This window comes from Oncorhynchus kisutch, linkage group LG7 (genome assembly GCF_002021735.2).
Source record: "Oncorhynchus kisutch isolate 150728-3 linkage group LG7, Okis_V2, whole genome shotgun sequence".
NCBI lineage: Eukaryota > Metazoa > Chordata > Actinopteri > Salmoniformes > Salmonidae > Oncorhynchus > Oncorhynchus kisutch.
In genome coordinates, this window is record NC_034180.2 from 17,952,083 (window position 1) to 17,967,209 (window position 15,127).

The 15,127-nt window shown below is 41.3% G+C and overlaps 1 protein-coding gene across 12 annotated transcripts in view; it reads right to left on the reverse strand.

The window, feature by feature from the left end:
* Window positions 1–15,127, reverse strand: part of syne1b (spectrin repeat containing, nuclear envelope 1b) — a 150,420-nt gene that overhangs the window by 1,535 nt on the left and 133,758 nt on the right. For 8 of the 12 annotated variants that reach the window (XM_031828581.1, XM_031828591.1, XM_031828582.1 and 5 more), the window contains 9 exons: window positions 14,957–15,025; window positions 13,913–14,055; window positions 10,659–10,785; window positions 5,248–5,459; window positions 4,727–4,927; window positions 3,469–3,597; window positions 2,952–3,164; window positions 2,591–2,686; window positions 1,473–1,543 (listed from right to left, as the gene is read on the reverse strand). In XM_031828581.1, the coding sequence (XP_031684441.1) occupies window positions 1,473–1,543; window positions 2,591–2,686; window positions 2,952–3,164; window positions 3,469–3,597; window positions 4,727–4,927; window positions 5,248–5,459; window positions 10,659–10,785; window positions 13,913–14,055; window positions 14,957–15,025 (1,261 nt within the window). The remainder of the gene's footprint in view (window positions 1–1,472; window positions 1,544–2,590; window positions 2,687–2,951; window positions 3,165–3,468; window positions 3,598–4,726; window positions 4,928–5,247; window positions 5,460–10,658; window positions 10,786–13,912; window positions 14,056–14,956; window positions 15,026–15,127) is intronic. The other 4 variants (XM_031828587.1, XM_031828590.1, XM_031828584.1 and 1 more) reach the window with 3 other exon arrangements.

Here is a 15,127-nt window from a genome sequence, read left to right on the forward strand (position 1 = left end):
TCGAATAACCAAACGATATCTGTGATCAATACACTGACTGAGTCATTTGAATATCACTTGACAAACATTTTCAAGGAACACAATCCTTTCCGGCCCATAAAATAAATATGTGGAGCTGACATTCCTTTCTAAAGGATGCGAGGTGTTAGGATGCGAGACAAAAAGTAGCAGTTGAACATTTAGATAGTCCAACAACGGTCTCACTGATGAGTTTATATCCTGTTAAAAAAGCATGCCAAAACAGGAGCATAGCAGCATAGAGCAGTCTGTTTTAAAGGGGGTAGCTGTAGCTCTGCTCTTTTTTTTATAGCATTAGTCAGCAGCAGAAGCATCGTAATACAGCCTCATCTGACTGTGAAAAACATTGGCTGCTGTCAAACTGAGAGGAACCATAATCAGTCAACGCAGGAAGTAAACTGAAAACTGAAAAGCAATGAGGACTTCTTGAATTTCCTGAATTGATCCCAGCTCTGACCGGAACACTAAATCGCTACTAAATACGTTAAATAACCTGTTTGGAAAATGCACAAGGGATGTAAAAGTAACAAAACAACAGCCGAGAAGAGTTACAGTACAGTGACTTTGCGGCAATGTGATACCTGATGTTGATCTGTTTTACATAGCTCTGAGGTCTATTTTAGCTTACTCTAAAATCAGCTTACTCTAAAATGATTACTAACAATATGTGTGTAGATAACACTGATGTCTGCTTTACCCTCAGGTTTGACCGTCTAGACTCTAGACTGTGACCAAAATGCCCCCCCCCCCCCCTCCTCCTAACACTTCACAAATGGAGACCTGAGAGGCGAGACCCACAGATGGCAGATTGAGGGGAACGAGGGGGAGATGGTGGATTAGTTATGTGAAATAGAAGAGATGTCACACACAAGAGAAAGAAAGAGAAAGGAATAGAGAGATAGACTTGCTGCCATCACATTGTTCATTGCAGACACTTGCTGGCTTGGCAATTCAAAAGAAAAACTGTGTGTGCCCATCAGCAGTAGAAAAGGAGCGTTAAGGGCCCTGTATTAGAGAAACAGTTTACAGTATGTTAAGCACTCAGGGTGCATTCTTGGTAGCGCAGTTAATCAAGCAGCCGAGGACATTGGCGGCGAAGAGGCTTGCAAGTCTCATTATATTTTGCGGAACTGTAGTGTAAAGGATTTGTGGGATATAACCACCACCTACTGTAAACCCCTAGCCTCTACATAGTATCTAGAATGGTAGAAGATGATGGAATTCATTTAATCATTAACCTTTAATGAACCTTTGGTAGTAAGTAAAATAAAATAAAAACAGCACTCAGGGTTTTCTATCCCTGTATCGTTAATTTTTGTTGTCGTTGCACTGTAGCGTTGCCCTGTACTGTATGTGTGCAGTGCAGCACAACGGACTGCGGTTTCAGAACAGGTGTAACATGTTCCACGAGTTCCATTATCTTCTGGGTGTTCTAGAAACCAGGAGAAAGGTACCTGTGTGGTCTGTGTGGACTGCTCACAGAGGGTCCAGAGGTCTGCTGGGACAGACTACATTTGCCCCGTTGCTGTTTGCAATGAACAGGGGGGGGGTAAAAGAAAGAAAGTATGTTTCAGTCCAGGCAAATCAAGAACAAAGCTACCGATGAAAAGGAACTACCCAAAATGAAAGATTAGAAAGGCAGCAACAAAATCAGATGTGTGAAGGAAGGTGACAACAAGAGAGATAATTCAATGGAAAACAAGGAAACTGGCTTTTTTTCAAAGTACACAGCTACTTTGAACCGCTACAGCTGAATGGCCATGCTGTTATTTTGAACAATGTGAATTCATACGCTGCTGAAGCAAGACTTGTACTATGTCCTATATTATAGGATGAATGACTTGTTATGTGGGAGACAAGATATACATGTACTGTATCTTAAAATCATTGAGATCAATCATCAGGATTGACTTTAAAAAAACTGGTCATTACTTCAGAGAAAAACAAAAAGAAATTGGAGAATTGGATTGATAAAAACCAAGCAGGATTAAATGTTCTACTTTGGGTTTTCAGCAGTATCAAAGAGCCAGTATTCCTTGACCACTACACTACAGGGACCTACAACTACAGAACACTAAATAATGGAAGAACAAAACAAGAAAGAGTCAGTCCGGTAGAAGTAGAAGTTTAGGGGGCAGAATTTGGGACGTAAAGACATGTTGACTTCAAATGTTCAAATTTGGGTAGAAATTGAAGTCAAGTCGATCAAGAAGAGAAGGGGAAAAGAAAAAAGGGGGAAAGAAAAAAGAATGAAAAAAAGAGAGGGAATAGCCATGTCTCCAAAACTCTGGTGGGTTTGGCTCGGGGAAAAGAAGACATGCAAGGTGTAAAGGTGTGGAAACAGGATCAGAGTGTGGTGGGAAAAGTATATCAGTCGGTGTACAGATCAGAGGTGAGAAGGTGAGGTGCTGGGATGGTGGGAGGGAGTGACTCTGCATGGGCTTAAACTGGAGAAAACTGAGCGTTGCATTCGGGGGCACAAGTGATGCACTGTCTGGGCATTTCGGGGAGTTCCAAACACTTTCCTTCTGGTAGAGCACCATGTTGCGCAAGGGGGAATACTATACGTTACCGATCGACGGCGACTTGGCGTGCTCCTGCCCGACACCGGGCTGATGGAACCAGAGGTGGTGTCCAGCTCATCAGCCGATGACCATGAAGACAGATCCTGAGAGGAGAGAGAGACAGGACCGAAGGAAGAGAGAGAGAGTAAGGGGACGGAGAGACAGAAAGGCAGAGAGAGAGACACACACACACACACACACACACACACAGGGAGGAAGGGACCGAGCATGAGAAATTGTGTTAGATACAGTAAAGAAAGGCTCCAAATTTTTCTCCTGTACTATTTATTATTGTGTAATTTGTGTACTGCATGGAGGTGCATTCAATTGCTCTATTTAATTGTGCAGTACAAGCGCTGCTGTTCTGACCTGTTGGCTACTAGTGATGTTCAGAATCCTCTCCAGCTCTCTGAGGTCTCTGGTCACCTCCTTGAAGAGCAGTTTGAGGCGGTTCCCGATGACGTGCACCTTCTCTTTGGCCTCCAGGCAGTCGCAGCCCTCGCTGTTGACCAGCAGCTGCAGGGACATGTCCTGCAGGGACGACACTTTCCTCTGGGAGTCAAGCAACTCACCACGGATTTGCTGTAGAAGGAGAGGAGTGGAGATAAAATGGTGGCTCAGGCTCACTATCATAGTGCAAGGAGTCAGTGATTCACAGAATATGGTTTTTGCATGTTTAACATGGACTACATTGCAGTCAGACTGCGCAGAATCTCTGATCTATAAATGACCTTGCATTCCAAACAACTAATCATAAAGGAATCAATATTAGAGATTCTGCATCAAACGGATCCCTAAAAAACAGAGTTTAACTAGCCTCTCGTCACAAACAAGATTTGGTTCTGAGTTTCAGGATTACACATCAACATAAGGCTTCTCTACCGACCATGAGTGTTTTGTGGTGATCGTGGAGGGTGTCGCTGTCCCGGATGGGGTCAATGGGAACGATCTCGTTCCTCCTGCGGTCAATGTTCTCCAGCCACAGTAGCAGGCCGTGACTCATCTCATGGAAGTCCTACAGGAGACGAGATGTGAATACAAATGCAAAGACGATGGAGTATTCAGCACTCCACGCCACCTTCTATCAAAAGTCATGGCTTCTACCAAAAGTAACATATTTCACATGTCTAACTAATGATAAACCTACTAGGTTTACTACTACCTACTATCCTACTAGGATTTTTTTTATATGGGTAATTTTAAATTAACAGCTGTACAGAAAGCCAATTTACAGAGGAGGAATTTCTTGATGCAATTAAAGCCTTTAAATCAGGGAAACTCAAGCACTTGAGGTATATCAGACATTTTTTTTTATGTACTCAGAGGACTGCTTTTAGCATGTTTTAACCACTCCAGATACTCAACAACAAGAGACAGAATCATTAGATCACTTGTTTCGGTACTGCCCATATGTAGCTTGTTTTTGGTTGGGGGTTCAGGGATGGCTGAAGAATAACAACATTTACCTGGCGCTCAACTCTGCAAATAGCACTGCTGATTTGAAAAGTCATAGTTAATCGATCCATAATATAATACTCTTAGCAAAACACTTGTATCTTTAATTTACAATCTGTAGAAACTATGAGAATAGAAAGGTTGGGGACTTTTGTGAAACATCACAGCACAGTTGAAAAATACATGGCTACGAGAAATATATATTTTTTATGGTATTCAGAGATAGATGGGAGGGGTTAAGGGGAGCTGAAGGGTGGAACATGAAAAATAAACACAAATACATTTTAAAAGACGAACGTAAAATATACTGTGTCCGTAAAATGTATATAGTATATATAACCTGGAAGTAGAAGCCTAAGTATTGTTATCCATTAGTTTACTCCAAATAAGGGAGGGATGGGTTAAGTGAAAATAATAAAGAAGGAAAATATATACATATTATATATATTTCCCCAAAAATACTGTATATGGGGGACTACAAATGATGCAGACAATTACATTGATAGAAGCCACTATCTACATGCAATATAAAAGCTGATCTACCCCATAAAAGCAAAACAAACCAAAAAAACTGTAGCCTGGTCCTAGATCTGTTTGTGCTATCTTGCAAACTCCTCAACGGCCATTTGAGTTAGCAAGACAGCACAGACCTGGGACCAAGCTAGGTGGATAGACAGCTGGACACCTACGTGACACTGCATGAGGGCATTCTGTAGTGCTGCCCTCCACTCCCCCAGAGAGGTGCCAAGTCTGTCCCAGCGGTTGTTCATCTCTTTCAACCTGGCCTGCAGGTCCTGGCATTCCACTGTGACAGACTGGACAAAATCTGCACTGCACAGGTTAATGGACAGCACAATGGCCTTACGCTTGTCAACAGCCTTCTGCAGCTCCTGTAGAAAGACATTATGGAAAGAGATGATTGGAGATGGTGTATAATATCAGCATAGAGTCTTTAAAAAAAAAGTAACTTATGAGAATTAGGGTTGCAAAATTTCAGAAACTTTCCCTAAGAGCCCAGGTTTTTAAGAAATCCCATTTGGAGGATTCCCAATAACTAAGAGGGAATAAGCAAGGAGGGAATCCTCCAACTGGGAACCATCCTCCAACTGGGAACTTTGGGAAAGCCTTGAAAACCTTGCAAACTTTCTAATCTTAGTGAGGATGCTAAACACCCATTTCTGGACTCAGAGAGCAAAAAGCCAAAGATCACCTTGAGTTTCTTGATGCGCATCTCCATGGTCTGGATGTCGGTGCTGAGGTCCAGGCTCCGCTGCTGCTCTAGCTCCGCCGCAGCCTGCTCCAGCCACACCCACACGGCATTGAGGTCAGAGTTGAACTGCTGCCACTGCTGAAGGTTCTGCTTCAGACGCATCTCTTTACTGAGGGCCTGGGCCTGCAGCAACTCCCAACGTTCTATCACACCTACACCACAGGGGTGGAAGAAAGGGGTATTTTAATATATAAACAACGTTATACAATATAGCTATACTATATTTATCCATCTCTTTACTGAGGGCCTGGGGTGGGGCAGCAACTCCCAGTGTTCCATCCCACCTACACCGCAAGCGGGAAGGAAGGAGTATTTTATTATTTATTTGGTAATGGGATATATACATAGTTATTTATTATATCTATGTCTATCTATCTCTTTGCTCAGGGCCTGAGACTGCAGTAACTATCCTACAGTACAGTACAGTATAGGAGGAAGGAAAGAAAGGGTATGAAATTATTAATTTGGTAACGGGATATATGTGTAGTTTATCTATTATTTATGTCTATGGCTAGTTATATATTCAAGCATTTGAGGTTCGATAGAACTTACAGCCCAGTACAGCCCAAATAAATGTGTATTCTTCTGCCCCAAAGGAAGAATCTGCCTTAAAACGTCTGACTTTGTACTTCTTTACCTACTTCTCTCATTGAGCCTACTGGCGCATAAGGCAAAGACAAGGCAGCAAACACACAACCACCACACAATGCTGTGTCATCGTTGACTACAAGTTCTGGGCATCAACGTACCATTGCTACTTTACCTCTAAAGACCTCTCCATTACTGACTATGTTAAGCCTGATTTACAGTGCCTTCACAAAGTATTGATACTCCTGGACTTATTTCACATTTTGTTGTGTTAAAGCATGAATTCAAAATTTATTTTTCTTTTAAAGAATCTCACCCATCTACACACAACACCCCATAATCACAAAGTAAAAACATGTTTTTAGAAATGTTTGCACATTTACTGAAAATTAATGATTATCTTCTTTCTGGGTAAGTCTCTAAGAGCTTAACACACCTGGATTGTGCATTTGCCCATTATTATTTTCAAAATTCAGTAACTTGGCTACTCAGGAACATTAACGGCATTCTTGGTAAGCAACACCAGTGTATATTTGGCCTTGTATTTTAGGCTATTGTCCTGCTGAAAGGTCAATTCATCTCCCAGTGGTTGATGGAAAGCAGAGGAGCAGGTTTTCCTATAGGATTTTGCCTGTGCTTAGCGAAATTCCGTTTATTTTTTATCCTGAAAAACTCCCTAGTCCTTAACAATTACAAGCATACCCATATACCCATAACATGATACAGCCACCACTATGCTTGAAATAATGGAGAGTGGTACCCAGTGATGTGTTGTATTGGATTTGCCCCAAACATAACACTTTGTATTTAGGACAAAAAGTGAATTGCTTTACCACATTTTTTGCAGTATTACTTTAGTGCCTTGTTGCAAATCAGATGCATGTTTTGGAATATTTTTTATTCTGTACAGGTTTACTTCTTTTCACCCTGTTAATTAGGTTAGTATTGTGGAGTAACTACAATGTTGTTGATCCATCCTCAGTTTTCTCTTATCACAGCCATTAAAATCACCATTGGTCTGGTGAAATCACTGAGTGGTTTCCTTCCTCTCCAGCAACTGAGTTCAGAAGGACAAATGTATCTTTGTAGTGACTGGGTATATTGATACACCATCCAAAGTGTAATTAATCACTTTTTTTTACCCATCTACCAATAAGTGCCCTTCATTGTGAGGCATTGTAAAACCACCCTGGTCTTTGTGGTTTAATCTGTGTTTGAAACTCACTGCTCAAATAAGGAACCTTACAGATAATTATGTGTGGGGTACACAGACGAGGTAGTCATTCAAAAAGCATGTTAAACACTATTATTGCACACAGAGTGAGTCCATGCAACTTATTTTGTAACTTGTTAAGCAAATTTGTACTTCTGAACTTATTTAGGCGTGCCTTAACAAAGGGGTTGAATACTTTGACTCAAGACATTTCAGCTTTGAATATTTAAGGAATGGCAGGATATACCTTTTTCATTGCCAAGATTAACAAACTTAGGCATGCCATGCCAGCAACAAATGCTGACACTACACATCAAAGTAAACTGATCAAATTATGAAAGACAAGCATTGTAATTTTTAAATCCGTAAAGTGAGTGCGGAAGAGGTGAAAGAAAATATTGTTGTCTATCAACAATGATAAGCCACCCGGGTCTAACAACTTGGATGGAAAATTCCTGAGGATAATAGCAGACAATATTGCCACATCTTCAAACTAAGCCTACTAGAAAGTGTGTGCCCTCTTCTACCCAATAATTTACTGGCTTAAATAGCTGACCAATCAGCCTGTTTCCAGTCCTTAGTAAACTTTTGGAAAAAATGGTGTTTGACCAGATACAATGCTATTTTACTGTAAACAAATTTACAAGAGACTTTCAGCATGCTTATAGAGAAGGACAACAAGCACGGCACTTACACAAATGACTGATGATTGGCTGAGAGAAATTGACGATAAAAATATTGTGGGAGCTATTTTGTTAGACTTCAGTGTGGCTTTTGAAATTATCGATCAAAGTCTACTGGTGGAAAAATGTATGCGTTATGGCTGTACACCCCTTGCTATATTGTAGATAAAGAGTTACCTGTCTAACAGAACATAGAGGGTGTTCTTTAATGGAAGCCTCTCCAACATAATCCAGGTAGAATCATGAATTCCCCAGGGCAGCTGTCTAGGCCCCTTACTTTTTCAATATTTACTAATGACATGCTAATGACATTTGAGTAAAGCCAGTGTGTCTATGTATGCACATGACTCAACACTACACTACACAACGTCAGCTACTACAGCAAGTGAAATCACTTCAACACTTAACGAAGAGATGCAGTTAGTTTCAGAATGGGTGGCAAGGAATAAGTTGGTCCTAAATATTTCAAATATATCAATTTGGGACAAATAATTCACTAAACCCTAAACCTCAACTAAATCTTGTCATAAATCATGTGGAAATTGAGCAAGTTGAGGTGACTAAACTGCTTGGAGTAACCCTGATTTGTAAACTGTGATGGTCAAAACATGTTGATACAACAGTAGCTAATATGGGGAGAAGTCCGTCCATAATAAAGCACTGCTCAGCCTTCTTAAAAACACTATCAACAAGGCAGGTCCTACATGCCCTAGTTTTGTAGCACCTGGACTACTGTTCAGTTGTGTGGTCAGGTGCCACAAAGAGGGACCTCAGAAAATTACAATTGCTCAGAACAGGGCAGCACGATTGGCCCTTAAAATGTGTACACAGAGAGCTAACATTAACAATATGCATGTAAATGGAGGAGAGATTGACTTCATCACTACTTGTTTTTATAAGAAGTGTTGACATGATGAATGCACTGAGGTGTCTGTTTAAACTACCAGCACACAGCTTGGACACCCATGCATACCCCACAAGACTGGCAAAGCACAAACAATACTTAAAAATATATAAACAATATAATTATATAGACAAACTCAAAATACCAACATGTGAAAAATACTGTACTTTATTAATGTTTCAATGGAACCCACCAAAATCATTTATTGATTTAATTAAAAATCAATGTCCTCCAAATCAAGGTTTCACAATTAATGGCACCCTTAAATATTATTGTAAATAAATAACATCTACCAAAATTAAACCAGGAATTACATTCCACTTATTTAAGTTTATCTAAGTGTTAAGGAACTATATTGAGCCATTACATCACTTCCTTTTTCACTAGGGTATAAAAATGAGGTAACACACATGCAATATCCCTTGTCATCCAACACCATGAAGAAAAGAAAAGAACTGGCAGTTCAAAAGAGACAGATGGTCGTAGACCTTCATAAATCTGGTAATGGCTACAAGAAGATCCACAAACGATTGAATATACCACTGAGCCCTGTCAGGGCAATTATTAAAACATTAAAAAGATATGGAACAGTTGAAAACCTCACGGGTAGAGGACGCAAATGCATTTTGCCCCCCAGGATAGGGAGGAGGATCGTGAGAGAAGCAATAAAATCCCCAAGAATCACTGTGAAAGAATTGCAGGCCTTGGTGGCGTCTTGGGGTCACCAGGTTTAAAAAAAGCACCATCAGATGCCACCTTCACAACCACAGGCTCTTTGGAAGGGTTGCCAGAAGAACGCCCTTAATGACCACAAGACACGTCATTAACGTCATTTAAATTATGATTGGAAGAAGGTGCTCTGGTCAGATGAGACCAAAATTGAAATTTGGTCAGATACAGCATCGGCATGTTTGGCAATGAAACAGAGAAGCATACAAGGAGAGGCACCTCATACCCAGGGTGAAATATGGTGGTGGGTCAGTGATATTTTGGGGCTGTTTTAATTCCAGAGGTCCAGGGGCACTGGTTAAGATTGAGGGCATAATGAATTCCACCAAGTATCAGGCAATTTTGGCTGACAATCTGGGTGCCTCTGCCGGAAGGCTGGGACTTGGCCGTATGTGGACTTTCCAACAAGACAATGACCCAAAACAGACCTCAAGATCCACACAGAAATGGTTCTGTGACAACAAAATCAATGTTCTGCCATGGCCATCTCAGTCGCCGGACCTCAATCCAATCGAAAACCTGCAGGCTGAGTTGAAAAGGGCAGTTGATAAGCGCAAACCCAAGAATGTGAAGGATCTTGAAAGGATCTACATAGAGAAAAGGTTCAAAATCCCTCCAAATGTGTTCCTTAACCTTGTCAAACATTACAGGAAAAGACTCCATGCTGTTATCCTTGCCAGAGGTGGTTGCACTAAGTACTACATCAGGAGTACCAATAATTATGAAACCTTGATTTTGGTGAAATGTATTTTGTATTAAATAATTGTATGATTGTGGTGGGTTCCATTGAAACATTAATAAAGTACAGTATTTCTCACATGTTGGTATTTTGAGTTTCTCTATAATTATATTGTTTATATTTTTTTAAGTATTGTTTGTGCATTGCCAGTCAGGCGGGCCAGTAATTTTGGAGCCACTGTATGTGGTAGTAGAGTAGAGGCCTGGGGAAGCACACCTGGTGTGTTGTGAAAAGTGTTATGAAATGTAATGTCATGTAATATTTAACATTGTATATAACTGCCTTATTGTTGCTGGGGTCCTTAATGAATACAAATACAAACATTTATTTGTAAAAATATTGAAAAACATAATTCCACTTCGACATTATAGGGTACATTTAATACATTTTAAATGCAGGCTGTAACACAATAAAATGAGGAAAAAGTCAAGGGGTGTGAAAACTTTGAAGGCACTGTATACAGTACAGTATCAACATCTGAAAGCCAAACATTACCTGTTGTTTGTGAATCACCACCAATGGGGTCAGCGAGTCCTGAGGCCTTGTCCTCCTCCCCCTTCAGCTCGTAGCCCACTCTCTTCACCGTGTCTATACTACCACGACACTCGCCCAACAGACGCATCTACACAACACGACAGGACAGGCAGCGGATGGAAAGCATGTCACTGAGATGTTCACATCATGTAATCCCGCTGAGTAGATACTTATTTTACAAACCACATGATTTGTGTAGATAAAGACACAATGTTTCCCAAAGACCTTCCATTGAGACATAAAGTACCAGTCAAAAGTTTGGACACACAAACTCATTCAAGGGTTTTTCTTTATTTTAACTATGTTCTACATTGTAGAATAATAGTGAAGACATCAAAACTATGAAATAACACATATGGAATCATGTAGTAACCAAACAAGTGTTAAACAAATAAAAATATAATTGATATTTTAGATTATTCAAAGTAGCCACCCTTTGCCTTGATGACAGCTTTGCACACTCTTGGCATTCTCTCAACCAGCTTCATCTGGAATGCTTATCCAACAGTCTTGAAGAGTTCCCACATATGATCAGCACTTGTTGGCTGCTTTTCCTTCAATCTGCAGTCCAACTCATCTCAAACCATCTCAATTGGGTTGCGGTCGGGTGATTATGGAGGCCAGCTCATCTGATGCAGCACTCCATCACTCTCCTTCTTGGTCAAATAGCCCTTACACAGCCTGGAGGTGTGTTGGGTCAATGTCCTGTTGAAAAATAAATGATAGTCCCACTGATCGCAAACCAGATGGGATGGCGTATCGCTGCAGAATGCTGTGGTAGCCATGCTGGTTAAGTGTGCCTTGAATTCTAAATAAATCACGACAGTGTCATCAGCAAAGCACACCCACATCATCACACCTCCTCCATTCTTCACGGTGGGAACTACACATGCGGTTGGAACCAAAAATCTCAAGTTTGGACTCATCAGACCAAAGGACAGATTTCCACCGGTCTAATGTCCATTCCTTGTGTTTCTTGGCCCAAGCAAGTCTTTTCTTCTTATGTGTGTCCTTTAGTAAACTCATCAAAAAAAGAAATGTCCTCTCACTGTCAACTGCGTTTACTTTCAGCAAACTTAACATGTGCAAATATTGGTATGAACATAACAAGATTCAACAACTGAGACATAAACTGAACAAGTTCCACAGACATGTGACTAACAGAAATTGAATAATGTGTCCCTGAACAAAGGGGGAGGGGGGCAAAATCAAAAGTAACAATCAGTGCATTAAGAACTGTAGTGCATCTCCTCCTTATGGACTGCACCAGATTTCCCAGTTCTTGCTGTGAGATGTTACCCCACTCTTCCACCAAGGCACCTGCAAGTTCCCGGACATTACTGGGGGGAATGGCCCTAGCCCTCACCCTCCGATTCAACAGGTCTCAGACGTGCTCAATGGGATTGAGATCCGGGCTCTTTGCTGGCCATGGCAGAACACTGACATTTCTGTCTTGCAGGAAATCACGCACAGAACGAGCAGTATGGCTGGTGGCATTGTCATGATGGAGGGTCATGTCAGGATGAGCCTGCAGGAAGGGTACCACATGAGGGACGAGGATGTCTTCCCTGTAACGCACAGCGTTGAGATTGCATGCAATGACAACAAGCTCAGTCTGATGATGCTGTGACACACCGCCCCAGACCATGAGGGACCGTCCACCTCCAAATCGATCCCGCTCCAGAGTACAGGCCTCGGTGTAACGCTAATTTATTCTACAATAAACGCGAATCCGACCATGACCCCTGGTGAGACAAAACTGAAACTCGTCAGTGAAAAGCACTTTTTGCCAGTCCTGTCTGGTCTAGCGACAGTGGGTTTGAGCCCATAGGCGACGTTGTTGTCGGTGATGTCTGGTGAGGACCTGCCTTACAACAGGACTACAAGCCCTCAGTCCAGCCTCTCTCAGCCTATTGCAGATAGTCTGAGCACCGATGGAGGGATTGTGCGTTCCTGGTGTAACTCGGGCAGTTGTTGCCATCCTGTACATGTCCCGCAGGTGTGATGTTCGGATGTACCGATCCTGTGCAGGTGTTGTTACACGTGGTCTGCCACCGAGAGGATGATCAGATGTCTGTAGCGCTGTCTTAGGCGTCTCACTGAACGGACATTGCAATTTATTGCCCTGGCCGCATCTGCAGTCCTCATGCCTCCTTGCAGCATGCCTAAGGTATGTTCATGCAGATGAGCAGGGACCCTGGGCATCTTTCTTTTGGTGTTTTTCAGAATCAGTAGAAACGCCTCTTTAGTGTCCTAATTTGACCATGAAGGCCAAATTCATGCAATCTCCTCTGAATAGTGGATGTTGAGATGTGTCTGTTACTTGAACTCTGTGAAGCATTTATTTGGGCTGCAACTTCTGAGGATGGTAACTCTAATGAACGTATCCTCTGCTGCATTAGTAACTCTGGGTCTTCCTTCCCTGTGGCGGTCCTCATTATAGCCAGTTTCATCACAGCACTTGATGGTTTTTGCGACTGCACTTGAAGAAACTTTCAAAGTTCTTGACATTTTCTCTTATTGACTGACCTTCATGTCTTAAAGTAATGATGGACTTTCGTTTCTCTTTGCTTATTTGAGCTGTTCTTGCCATAATATGGACTTGGTCTTTTACCAAGTAGGGCTGTCTTCTGTATACCCCCCCCCCCCCCCCACTCGCGACCTTGGCACAACATAACTGAATGTCTAAAATGCAATAAGAAGGAAAGAAATTCCACAAATGAACTTTTAACAAGGAATACCTGTTAAATAAAATGCATTCCTGGTGACTACCCCATGAAGCTTGTTGAGAGAATGCCAAGAGTGTGCAAAGCTGTCATCAAGGCAATGGGTGGCTACTTTGAATGGGTGGCTACTATCTCAAAATATAAAATATATTTTGATTTGTTTAACACGTTTTTGGTTACTACATGATTCCATATGTGTTATTTCATAGTTGTGATGTCTTCACCATTATTCTACAATTAAGAAAATAGTAAAAATAAAGAAAAACCCTGGATTGAGTAGGTGTGTCCAAACTTTTGGTTGGTACTGTAACTCACAGAACGGTGATAAGGGTCTCTTATCAGATATACCAATAACATTCATGGAATAGTTTAAATCGTAACTTCATGTTTACAAACCCTGAGAGCCAAATTGGCTGCAGAATACTTAGGTGTCTAGTCTAGTGAATGAGACCAGTATATTAACCAGTGAATGAGACCAGCAGTACTCACATATCCCATGTATGAAGCGTCCAGCTCGGGGCCAGTCGGGGTGCGGCTGCGGATTATGTTCTCTGTCTGTTGCAGGTGGAACCGGCTTGTGTCCAGAACCTTGTCCAACTGTAGGATGTGAGTCTCCAGGGTACCTCCCTCTCCTGAGGATGGGAAGATGAGATGGAATACAGTTAGATAAAGGCTTTGATTTTATGTTCAAGGGCCGGTTTCTTAGACCTAGATTAAGCCTACTCCTGTTGGATTTAAAAGCACGTGCAATGTAGATTATTCAGGAGTTTTTTATTTTTTTTATTTGATTTAAGCTTTATTTAACTAGGCAGGTCAGTTAAGAACAAATTCTTATTTACAATGACGGCCAAACCCGGACGACGCTGGGCCAACTGTGTGCCGACCTATGGGACTCCCAATCACGACCGGATGTGATACAGCCTGGATTCGTTTAAAGGAACATTCCACCAGAAAATCTAGTTTTCAAGATATGTAACTTTCAAAATACATGAAAATAATATGAAAGTTACATATCTTGAAATCTAGATTGCTGACAAGCAAAATATTTTGGGACTATGTCAACAATGGATTAATGAAACAAATACCAAAATGTAGTTTTTGGGTGGAGTTTTCCTTCAATCTGTCTTAATCTGTGCCTGAAAAACCGTCCCTAAATGTTTTCTTCAAACAGACATAGAAATCCATCCAAAACATTGTAAGATATCATTAATAGTGAGTGTTATCCATTCAGTGGTAAATTAGAAGACAAGGGACAAAGGACATTTGTAACAACATCTCCCCAACAGTGCACAACAACATGCACCTTTTGAAACACACAGGATGCCAACCACAAATTAGCTTGAGGTTAGCTACTGTAGCCTATGTGCTGCAAAATGTAATATAAAAAAATACAAATCGTTAGGAAGTGGTGCTGTTGGTTAACAGTAATTGCTGTTATGCTTCAGTGTGCGAGTAAGAAAACCAAACCAAACTACTAGCAGGCAGTAAGTAGGCTGTTAGTGTTATTTTTCCACACTACGGCATCTTGCCTACCATCCAAGGACCTCAGGGTTTGTTCAGTTACTTTAACAAAGGCCTCAGGGCTCTCTGGGATCACTACATCTGGAAGAAACATATACATACACACATTTCTTACAATTAACAAGGCTGAATATGAGTGTGCTTTGACAGCCACTGTACAATACTGTATTTCTCCACTGTGAT